This window comes from Sander vitreus, chromosome 18 (genome assembly GCF_031162955.1).
Source record: "Sander vitreus isolate 19-12246 chromosome 18, sanVit1, whole genome shotgun sequence".
NCBI lineage: Eukaryota > Metazoa > Chordata > Actinopteri > Perciformes > Percidae > Sander > Sander vitreus.
Genome location: NC_135872.1, coordinates 507,501 through 519,500, shown reverse-complemented (window position 1 = coordinate 519,500; position 12,000 = coordinate 507,501). Strand labels below are relative to the sequence as shown.

Here is a 12,000-nt window from a genome sequence, read left to right as displayed (position 1 = left end):
CCACGCAGACACCAAGCTACTCTAACGGGAAACAGGTGTCTCGGAAACTAATTATATATTTAAATCATATATTTAAATAAGAAGCTTCTTATTTAAATATATAATTAGTTCTTTAAGATGCTTTAGAGATAAAGCTGATATTTTAATAATATAACAATAATAAGACCAGAGTAACTTCATCTGAATATAATAAGACCAGAGTATCTCAAAGATGATAATAATAAATAATAATCATAATAAACTGTTTCTTCTCTTTGAGCTCCGATGATTTACTCTGAACCCAAACACACAAAACACACATTTCCCCTGAGAGTTCAAAGGGCTGTTATATGTATTATGGTCTGTCAGAGACTTACTGCAGATATTACAGTATATATATACTGTATATATTTATATAGTATGTAAATATATAAATATATACGTATAGTATTATGGTCTGTCAGACTTACTGCGGCTCCGATCTTGTTCTTCGGAGGTTTGCTGTAAATCATCTTCTTTGTCTCTTTCAGGATTTCTTTTGGACGAGTCAAAGTTGAAGCAGAACGATTTCCCATCATCCTCAGGATAGCGCTCACCATCGTCAAGGCAACAAACACCTGTTGGTCTCTGATAGTCTGAAGAACAATACTCTGAAGTCTTCTTCTCCACGGAGTCTGACTTCTTGTTCTCCGTTTGCTGATGATGTGTTCAGGGGCAGGACAACTGGGTCTGAAGGAGGAGGAGAGGAGTGGGGGAGGAGAGGGAGGGAGGGAGAGAGGAGAGGGAGGGAGAGAGGAGAGGGAAGGAGAGGGGGGGCAGTCCCAGCAGACTGAGTACGGGTTAGCAGACTGCTGACTGGATGATTGTAATCTAATATGCTGCCATAATCAGGAATAATGTGTTTGTGTTTGCTGCTATGGTTACGTCTCTGGGTGTGCTTCTGTGTTTTAATGTGTGTACTGTATATAATACTTCATCAACCTGCCAGCTGGCATCCTCTGCAATAGTGGTTGTGTCATTTTACCTGTCTATATGTGTTCTTGTGATATGCTTATGTGTTGTATTTCTGTATGTTTTAGGCCATCAACCTGCCAGGGTCTGCAGATGCAAATAATGCACGGCTACATCTGGCACATTTACATGTTGGGTTCATGTTGATTAATGGCCTTTTTCACTGATGTTTAAGTATTTCATAAAGTCTGTCTGTGGGTTCACTGAGATATTAAAAGAGTAACGAGACGTTTTCGTCTGACTTCTCCAAGGTAAACAGAAAACTGACTTTACTTTAAACTAGGAAACAGTCAAACACGCATTCATTTCCTCTCAGTTAGATTTCTGCACTTCCTCATGTCTCTCTCAACAAAACCCTAACAAACTTAGACTCCCATAACTCCATCGGCTCCTTTTTTAACATTTAAATCATCACGTTTAAGGCCTCTCCTCCGAAACTAAAAGAGATCAGACAGAACACAGTCTACAGTCTTGCTTTTTATTGATTTTATTGGTTAGTAACTATCATTTTGTTGTTTTCTCTTTTAATGAATGTAAAGCACTTTGTAACTTTTTTTTGAAAAGCACTTTTTAAAATTATAATAATTATAATAACTAGAACTGCAAGCAGTTATGACGGAGTCCAAGCCTTCCCGGCGCGAGTCGCCGCCAACGACCCGAGGAGTGTGCGAAAGCGGAACTTAAAGCGTAACGGTGGGGAGGCAAACGTCAGGAAATATCAAGAGGTGTGAGCCGCGAGGTCTGTAGTACGTTGCCGTTGCAAATATCCCATTAACATTGTTTGAGTAAAAGGGCCAAATCTTTAGTCTACGTTGACTATAGCGCCCCCTAAAGACTGATCTTCACCAAATTTGGTACAGAGCTTCAGAGCGGCATGCCAAACAAGCATCACAAGTTTCATGGTAATACCAATTACTACGGCAGAGAAATTGCAATCGCAAACGTCCCATTTACATGCATTGAGTTATCGGCCAAAACAAATAAACGATTATAGCGCCCCCTAATGGCCGATTTTCGCCAAATTTGGTACAGAGCATTGTAGTTGGATGCTGAACATCAAGTTATTCTCTGATAGCATTTAATTTGGCTGAGATATGCTAAAATTAGTGTTTGGTAGCTAGCAACGAAAATTGGTTTGGTCGTAAACTGCGCATACTTAAACGTAGCAAAATTCTTTTGATAACTGAATTTGCTATGTGCCAAGTCTCGTGCAGATCGGTAGGTTTAAGATAAATCACGATTTTTGGCGCATAAACGTTTAGGTGGAAATGGGTGTGGCCTATATCAGGCGATTCAGCTGAATTCAGGGAACGCGTGGATGTTTTTTTTTTTTTATGTACGGTTTGGGAGTTATAAGGCCAAACACGTTTTTTCTGCTATAGCGCCACCTAGTGGTGGAAGTGGGAGAATTTTTTGGTCTGAGGTCCTTGCAGGGATCAGGGGTCTCATTTATAAACGTGGCATACGCACAAAACGGGGCTGAAAATGTGCGTATGCCATTTCCCACGCAAGGTTGTGATTTATAAAAAACTAACTTGACGGGAGAATGTGCGGTCCTCCACGCAAACTCTGACCCATGAGTACGCACATTTTGGGGACAAAATAGGAATTAGCGACACAGATGGTGAGGTGGTGAACTGAAGTCAGACTGCAGAAAGTAAATGGGAATAACAATTACTCTTAATATGTTCAAGTATTGATGCCTCACGCACATTTTTTCACTCCATATCATCCACGTTACCATGAAGATTAAATCCAGCAGTGGTATTTCTCTTGTACTGAGTGATAACTGTTCCATAAACACCTCAAACTGAAATCTTAAATAAAAATTTGTTCTTAATGTTTAATCAGCGCTGTCTCGTCATCACATTGTCCAATACGGAGCGCAGGAGGAGAAGACGGCCCGACTCCATGGAATACAGGATAGCATTTAAATACCCTAGCATTAGATAACTGCAGAACACAGTGTAAATAACTAAATATATGTCTTTAATACTGAGCTTATATCATCCAATGTCAAAATCTGAAAATACAGCTGTTAAGCTCTCGCGCAATCGTTACCCTTAATGTCCTCGTTATCTGTCCTAACTTTAATACTGTTCGTGACAAAACCTGCATGAAGAAAAGTGTGTTTTCCTATTACACTTTCTTTCATCTTCAGATTGTATCTTGGGGGGGGGGGGGGGGGATACCACTAGTTGATGCTGTGTTGGCAAGGTGTTAACAATCACAAATTGTTGTAAAAATATTAATACTGCGGTGACCCCCCCTTGTGTGTAATGCTGCATGATGGCACTGCTGCCCTGCAGGAGGACTACACTAATGGAAGAATCAGGAGAGAGAGAGACTCCAGGGACCATGATGATGATGACTGGCTCATATGATGATTTAGATTCCCTAAAGCTGAGCTCTTAGATCTATGTACTGAACTGGGTGCAGTAGAGAGGGCAACGCGCTGGAACTGTGCCATCCTGGTCCAAATACAGGTCCTCGCCACGCTGGGGGAAACCAGCTGTTTCCAGAGGGAAATGTCAGACAGCTAAGTGTTTTTTTATATAAATATTATATAATCTTCAACTTTATCACTAAGGCTTGTTTGGATATAATATATAGTTCTGTTAAATCTTATTATATATACGTCTGGTATATCGAAGCTGTCCCTGAGTGCCGTGGTTAAAAATGGGCGTGTACAGGGCGGGATAAGAGGCTGATTCACGTACGCACACTTGTAGGTAATCTCTGATTTATAAAGGGAACTTTGCTTACAGGTGTACGTACACACGGTTTATAAATCAGACTTTTTTTGTACACTTATAGTAAGGATCCTACACACCGTTTTATAATTGAGACCCCTGGAACAGTCCTGAAAACGGCACCCCCCCCCCACCATGTATGGTTTAGGCCGTTTTATCAACGGAAAAATAATGATCCTTAGGAAAGCAATAGGGTTCCACAGCTCCGCCCCCTCGGGCTTGGACCCCTAATTATTATAAAATGTTTCCAGCCGACAGCAACTGTTAAACTGATAAAGAGACGGCAGCTGGTCAACTATCAGCTGATTACATCTGCAAACAGCTGACGGAGTGAGTGTTGTTCCTCCATATCAGATCTCCAAAATCAAAAACCTATTGTGCGACCTTTAAACACTAGTCCATGCCCTCGTGTGTGTGTGTGTGTGTGTGTGTGTGTGTGTGTGTGTGTGTGTATGTATGTATGTATGTGTATATATGTATATATATATATATATATATACATACACACACACAGTGGGGAGAACAAGTATTTGATACACTGCTGATTTTGCAGGTTTTCCTACTTCCAAAGCATGTAGAGGTCTGTAATGTTTATCATAGGTACTCTTCAACTGTGAGAGACGGGATCTAAAACAAAAATCCAGAAAATCACATTGTATGATTTTTAAATAATTAATTAGCATTTTATTGCATGACGTAAATATTTGATCACCTACCAACCAGTAAGAATTCCGGCTCTCACAGATGTTAGTTTTTCTTTAAGAAGCCCTCCTGTTTTTGGTCTAAACTCCACTCGCCGTGTTTGGAGGAAGAAGAAGGATGAGTACAACCCCAAGAACACCATCCCAACCGTGAAGCATGGAGGTGGAAACATCATTCTTTGGGGATGCGTTTCTGCAAAGGGGACGGGACGACTGCACCGTATTGAGGGAGGATGGATGGGGCCATGTATCGCGAGATCTTGGTCAACAACCTCCTTCCCTCAGTAAGAGCGTTGAAGATGGGTCTTGGCTGGGTCTTCCAGCATGACAACGACCCGAAACACACAGCCAGGGCAACTAAGGAGTGGCTCCGTAAGAAGCATCTCAAGGTCCTGGAGTGGCCTAGCCAGTCTCCAGACCTGTACCCCATAGAAAATCTTTGGAGGGAGCTGAAAGTCCGTATTGCCCAGCGACAGCCCCGAAACCTGAAGGATCTGGAGGAGGTCTGTATGGAGGAGTGGGCCAAAATCCCTGCTGCAGTGTCTGCAAACCTGGTCAAGAACTACAGGAAACATATGATCTCTGTAATAGCAAACAAAGGTTTCTGTACCAAATATTAAGTTCTGCTTTTCTGATGTATCAAATACTTATGTCATGCAATAAAATGCAAATTACTTAATAATCATACAATGTGATTTTCTGGATTTTTGTTTTATATCCTGTCACTCACAGTTGAAGAGTACCTATGATAAACATTACAGACCTCTACATGCTTTATAAGTAGGAAAACCTGCAAAATCAGCAGTGTATCAAATACTTGTTCTCCCCACTGTGTGTGTGTATATATATATATATATTTTAGGGCTGTCAACCGATTAAAAAATATAATCTAATTGATTACATACTCTGATTAATCTAAATTAATCTCATACATAATTAACGGTGCCTGAACCGATACTTTTTAAGAAAGTAAAAAAAGAAAAGAAAAAAAAGGTATAAACAGTTGGTGACATTAAAGAACGGCTTGTTTATTGCTAAGGCCATATGGTCAACACTAAATGATTTAATAATAATGTATAACAATAACTTATTTCACTAGTAAATATCTGTTGAACGACAAAAACAACAACCAGATGGTAAAGGACATTTACAATAACTTCAAATGCACCACGAGGCTGTAGTTTACCAGTTTCATTGAACGCCCCGTCTGTGTTGTTTCTCCAACGGCAGCTGCAGATTGTTACATCCCGGTGTTGAATCCTCTACAGTAAAACACAGTCACACTTTACACCGTTTAGTGTTAACTGTCAGCATTTTAACCCTGTTTAATCCAGCTACTAGCTAGCGGTAGGCTAACGTTAGCTGCTGTTAACTAGCTAGCGGTAGGCTAACGCTAGCTGCTGTTAACTAGCTAGCGGTAGGCTAACATTAGCTGCTGTTGAGTATAGTGCTAACTAGCTAGCGGTAGGCTAACATTAGCTGCTGTTGAGTATAGTGTTAACTAGCTAGCGGTAGGCTAACATTAGCTGCTGTCGAGTATAGTGTTAACTAGCTAGCGGTAGGCTAACGTTAGCTGCTGTTGAGTATAGTGCTAACTAGCTAGCGGTAGGCTAACGTTAGCTGCTGTTGAGTATAGTGTTAACTAGCGTCACATGCAGCGGGGTTTGTGTTTCCTGTAACGTCTGTTTCAGAGCAGCAGAGAGAAGAGCAGACATATCAGTGGAGCCAGATTTTCATCTGTATGAAACGTCAATATGGAATGGATTCATCTGCGTTAATTTTTTTAACGCGTTATTTTTTTCTCAGATTAATTAATCGAAATTAAATCTAATTTCCTTGGCTCACTCTGCACAGATCATCAATAATCAATCAATAACCAATCAGGATTCAGCTGACTGACTTTTATTAATTTTCATTAAAAAGGAAACATTAAAAACAGAAAGACAGGACGGAGGCGTTCAGGGGCTGTAGAAGCGTCCGTCGTCTCGCCGTCTCTTACGACTCTGCTGCTGCTCGAAGAACTGACGGATGTCCTCAGATGTCACCACCTTTAAAAAACAATAATAATAAACCAGGACACACTGAGGTTTTAAACACTAATAATTAATAATCAATAATGTTGGTGGATCAGTAAAATAACAAAAGCCCAAATCAGATCTGAAACTGTTTGTCGACTCGTTATGAAACTCAGTCGCAGAGAGACGAGTTCAGGTACCGATGGAAATAATAATGCACCAAGTTTAATGTCACACCGTGTATGATCACAGTAACAATATCACAAAACAATCTCGTGTTGAAGTCACGACGACATAAACGAGGATTCATTAGTTGAACTGTAGAATATAGTTTAACATAAAAAATGGAATAACATAATTTAACATTTAACTGTGCAAACATGGCTTGGTTTAGAATATATAGTGTGATAAAATAATATATTAAATAACATCTAAATGTAAACATTTAATTTTCATAGGTGAAAAAATCTACACCGCACCCCCCCATTTTTTTTCAAATGCCATAAAATTGAATGAAACACCCCAAATTCAATGAAAGTAATCATTAATATTACTTGCATATAACGTATGCAGGGGTTAAATTGGGATTTGTTATGCCTTATGTTATTACGAGGGGGGCTCTCCGATGCTCGGAGGCGAGCCGTGGCCGGCTAGGGGCCCTGCCGCTGGAGGAGATGCGACGGAGAGGACCGGTATAACATGAACTCGTAGCGGAGACCACAGTGGACTTCAGTGGACTCTCCATCCAAACTCCCAACTGGACTTTCGTCTGCCACAACTGCCGGACTTTTTCAAATACATGTACTCCCCGTCTCCGCCGATCACTTGGTAGCGTTGGTCAGCTGTCAGCTTACGCCAGCTAGCTTCTGTTAGCTTTCACCGACCGACGGCTCGCCCAGCACATCTGTTCGCTGTAGAGCTCTTTCAGCCATGTTTCCCAGCTCAACACTAAGTTAGTGTGGGCCACTACCTTTCTGCACTGCCCAAAATGGTGCTCCCAAAATATTCCTCACTGCAACTTCTCAACGTCATCTGCTACGTCGCTTCAGCTCGCATTGCTAACATAAAATAAAAATATTGTCGGGTTGTCGGCTTCAGTTAAGAAGATAGTTCACCCCACGCGTCCAAAATTCTTATTCAAATAACCTTCGGCAACGACTGCTCTGTGGTGGAGCTCTGCTCTGAATGAAGTGACATCGTGACAAATTAATGGACTACTTGCGGAGTGATATGAAGACATGAATCAGAGGCACAAAAAACGTTCACAGCAGTGACCGGTCATTATGTTTACCAATAACCCCGACCCGTGCCTTGTGCCCCCCCCACATTTCTGGATTTATCTGGAAGAATCACACCCCTGAATTTTGCAAACATGCTTTATCTGCCTTAACAAAACAGTACAAGTTAGTAATGTAAATGCAAATAATGTAAATCAAACTAAAAGCTGTGACTACTATCACATTCACTTTTCATATGGGGCAATGGTCGCAAAACACAACACGATTGGTTGTTGTTTTTCAGCCCCGCTAGCGCTGCTAACAGCAGAAGGACCACTAGGACATCATGGGCCCGCATCTTCAAACTCTCGCTGTGGTCGCTGGGATGGAACCTTTTCAAGTGACAGAAAAGATTGGTTGTGTTTCCCGACTGACGGCATATTTTACAGGCCGTGTTAATCTGCGCTTCGTCACTTTTGAGACATCCAAACCACTGCCATATAATCGACGTCCTGTTACCTTTTTTGTCAACAACTTCCTCAGCTTTGGATGATGATGCAAGTTCACTTTCACCGTCGCTTTCGTACCCCTCGGTTCCACTCATTTCTTCCATTTTCTTCACCGCCGGTAGCTCAAACAACGCTCTGCGTAGGAAATGGGCGTGTACTTTGACGGGCAAGCCAAAAACTTATTATGTTGACTTTTGGCAGTTGGCAAACAACTTTTGGTGTGCATTACCGCCACCTTCTGAAATGGAATGGCGTTTATTTCTGCTGTGTGCTTTGTGTCTTTTAGTGAAGCCTAATGTGCACAGTCGGATGTTTGAATCACACAAACAACCGGCTGTACACATCTGGAACTGCTGATGGATCAACCTGACTGATTGATCGGGAATGTAATCAATGATTTCTTCTAATGAAGCAGACATGAAAACTGTTTTGGTTTAGTAAACTGTCCCTCAGCTGACAGACGGACACAGACATCGCACATCGGGGATTCCCCGAGAACAAAAGAAGAAATGAAAACCCAGAGCGTGTTTTTCTCCTATCCCAGAATGCATCTGTGGCTGCACAGTGCTGCAGAGAGAACTGGACATGAGAGATAATTATTAAACTCCCAGTGGTCCCAGCACAGATCCTTAGGTCTGAAACTCACCTTTCCTTCTGCTGCGAATCTCTGCAAGAAGTCCTTCAGCTCCGTCTTCATGTCGTTGTACCCTGACCAACATGGCCGACAGATACAGGCAGTTTAACGGTAGGTCTCTGGTAGTTTAATAGTAGTTATCTGGTAGTTGAGTGTGTTTTTACCGTGGATGATCTCGAGCTGCTGAACTCGGTTCAGGTTGTCCAGCGCTGACATCAGTGGGTCGGGTCCTTGGCGTCTCTGCTCGCTGCTCTTCCCTTTGTTCTCATAGGCGAGGACGGTGTCCGACTCGTCCAACAGGAAGGACAGGCCGGCCGCAGACAGACGCTCCTGGAGACACAGAAGCTCAGCAGTTATATACAGTGTGTGTGTGTGTGTGTGTGTGTGTGTGTGTGTGTGTGTGTGTGTGTGTGTGTGTGTATATATATATATATATATATATTTTCATCTAATATATAACCCACGTCAGCTGATCTTTAAAGACTTTCAGACTGGCTAGATTTAGGGTTAGATTTTAACCTTGCAGGTGTTGCAGGAGCAGAGTTTGGAGCGCCACGCTGACGGCCAGAACACGGCTCCTGATCGGACCCTTTTCTGACCAATCTCTTGCAGCTCCTTCAGTCTGCAGCCTGACTCTGCCTCTTCGTGGCCCTGCCCCTTGCAGCCTGACTCCGCCTCCTCACGGCTCCGCTTACAGCTGGGCTCCATGACATCATCACCCTGTCAGATAAAATAATGATCTCTCCGTTTTAAGTGTCACTGAATCTGACGGATAGTCAGTTTGATTCTCACCTTTAACTCTTCTTTAGGAACGTTTGTGTTCGTTTCCTCCTTTACCTCAACTGCTGCACCTGGAACTGAACAGGAAGTCATCACACAAACAGAAAGTGTAACAGCAGTAGCGGCGGTACAACCAAGGGGGTAAGCAAGCCTCCACAAAGCGTACCTCCCATGGAGCCATTTAGATGCTACCAAGCCATCACCTTCCGTTAGCATCCCATTGACTGCCATTCATTCTGATGTCACTTTGACAGAGAATACCTTTACATTTGAAGCGTTTAAAGACTCTATTTGTCCGTGGTTTATTGCTAAAGAAACACGACAATGTATAAAAGGCTCCATTACCTTGTAGCTCACGTTATGGCTCCGTAGCAGACGTTTTTATAACAATAGGCTAACGATTGGGTCATAACCACGAGACTTACTGTCTCATAGTAGAGGAGTTACCGTATAGTACAGGAGAAGCTCTCAGGCAGTTTGGACTTCCATCAGCTGTTTAAGTTTAAAGCCCGTGTTGCAGGTTAACCACCACTGTTGATTAATGGTACATAAAGCACTCGACATATGTATGTTATTGTTAAAAATGTCTCCAAATAGTGTTAAAGGCCAGCTTTTGTCGTTTTTGGTATTATTGGGTTTTTTAACGCAATTCGGTGATGACGTCACGTTGGGGAGATGTGCCTCAGCCTAGTACCAGAACTATGGTGACTGCTTCAGCCTAGTACTAGAACTATGGTGACTGTGCCTCAGCCTAGTACCAGAACTATGGTGACTGCCTCAGCCTAGTACTAGAACTATGGTGACTGTGCTTCAGCCTAGTACTAGAACTATGGTGACTGTGCCTCAGCCTAGTACTAGAACTATGGTGACCGTGCCTCAGCCTAGTACCAGAACTATGGTGACTGCTTCAGCCTAGTACTACAACTATGGTGACTGTGCCTCAGCCTAGTACTACAACTATGGTGACTGTGCCTCAGCCTAGTACTAGAACTATGGTGACTGTGCTTCAGCCTAGTACTACAACTATGGTGACTGCTTCAGCCTAGTACTAGAACTATGGTGACTGTGCCTCAGCCTAGTACTAGAACTATGGTGACCGTGCCTCAGCCTAGTACTAGAACGATGGTGACTGTGCTTCAGCCTAGTACTAGAACTATGGTGACCGTGCTTCAGCCTAGTACCAGAACTATGGTGACTGACTGGGATGAGGAAGAGGTGTTTTTACTGTCAGTGAATAGCACCGAGTGAAAGTCAAGGTTTTCTTTATATCTAGTGACGGTGATCATGTCGTTAGTTCAGATAAGTACTGGTAATCTAAATAGATCTAGAAATAGAAGGCATCATGCTAGCTATGGGCTAACTTTCCAGTCCCACCTGTGAAATCCCCGACGTTGTAAACACATATTGATTAGATATCTCATGTTTTGATGGTAGCCTACTAGCTCCAGTAACAACATATTTGCCTAGTGTTTATTTATTACTTGGACGGGGATGCTGTTCGGCTTTTCACAAGTTTAGACAGCTAGCTAACGCTTTGCTAATGTTAGCGCAACAGCGTTAGCCTAGACTGCTAGGTAAATATTACGACTGCCTTCAGAGTTTCCTATATCTGCGTCCACGTTGTCAACATAAGACCTGTGGCGTTAGTGCTCCTTTTGTACCATAATTGTATTGAATGAAATGTTAAGCTTCGCTCCTACGAGATGGGTGGGTTTTTGTTACGTACAAAGCTAACTGGCTATAGTTAGCCTGTGCGTATGCAGTTAGCTTTGTATGTAACAAAAACCCACCCATCTCGTAGGAGCGAAGCTTAACATTTTATTCAATACAATTCTGGTACAAAAGGAGCACTAACGCCACAGGTCTTACGTTGACAACGTGGACGCAGATATAGGAAACTCCGAAGGCAGTCGTAATAGTTGCCTAGCTAGCAGTCTAGGCTAACGCTGTTGCGCTAACGTTAGCAAACGTCGGCGTAGCTAGCTGTCTAAACTTGTGAAAAGCCGAACAGCATCCCCGTCCAAGCTGTGTTTCACTTTCCCTCCAATATTATTATACACATAATAAAGACACATGGACTCGGTCCAGACCAAAAGCCATATTTTGCAACACCAGTGGCACAGACCGAGACCACAGACAGTGAACAGAGACCAGTGGCACAGACCGAGACCAGCGGCACGGACCGAGACCACAGACAGTGAACCGAGACCAGTGGCACAGACCGAGACCACAGACAGTGAACAGAGACCAGTGGCACAGACCGAGACCATAGCCAGTGAACCGAGACGGTGCTTTCGTCCTTCGTCTCCCCAACGTGACGTAATGCAATGCATTGTGGGGGAAAAGAGAGTCATTGTAAACCGCTGTAAAATAGTACTACTTTTTTGTATTTTATTCCGTT

The 12,000-nt window shown here is 42.6% G+C and overlaps 1 protein-coding gene across 3 annotated transcripts in view; it reads right to left on the bottom strand.

The window, feature by feature from the left end:
- Nucleotides 1-6,330: 6,330 nt before the first annotated feature.
- Nucleotides 6,331-12,000, bottom strand: part of ubr7 (ubiquitin protein ligase E3 component n-recognin 7) — a 12,092-nt gene continuing 6,422 nt past the window's right edge. For all 3 annotated transcript variants that reach the window (XM_078274430.1, XM_078274429.1, XM_078274431.1), the window contains exons 8-12: nucleotides 9,612-9,676; nucleotides 9,339-9,539; nucleotides 8,984-9,149; nucleotides 8,832-8,893; nucleotides 6,331-6,492 (exon numbers count right to left, since the gene is read on the bottom strand). In XM_078274430.1, coding sequence (XP_078130556.1) covers nucleotides 6,403-6,492; nucleotides 8,832-8,893; nucleotides 8,984-9,149; nucleotides 9,339-9,539; nucleotides 9,612-9,676 — 584 coding nt within the window. In that variant the 3' untranslated portion in view covers nucleotides 6,331-6,402. The remainder of the gene's footprint in view (nucleotides 6,493-8,831; nucleotides 8,894-8,983; nucleotides 9,150-9,338; nucleotides 9,540-9,611; nucleotides 9,677-12,000) is intronic.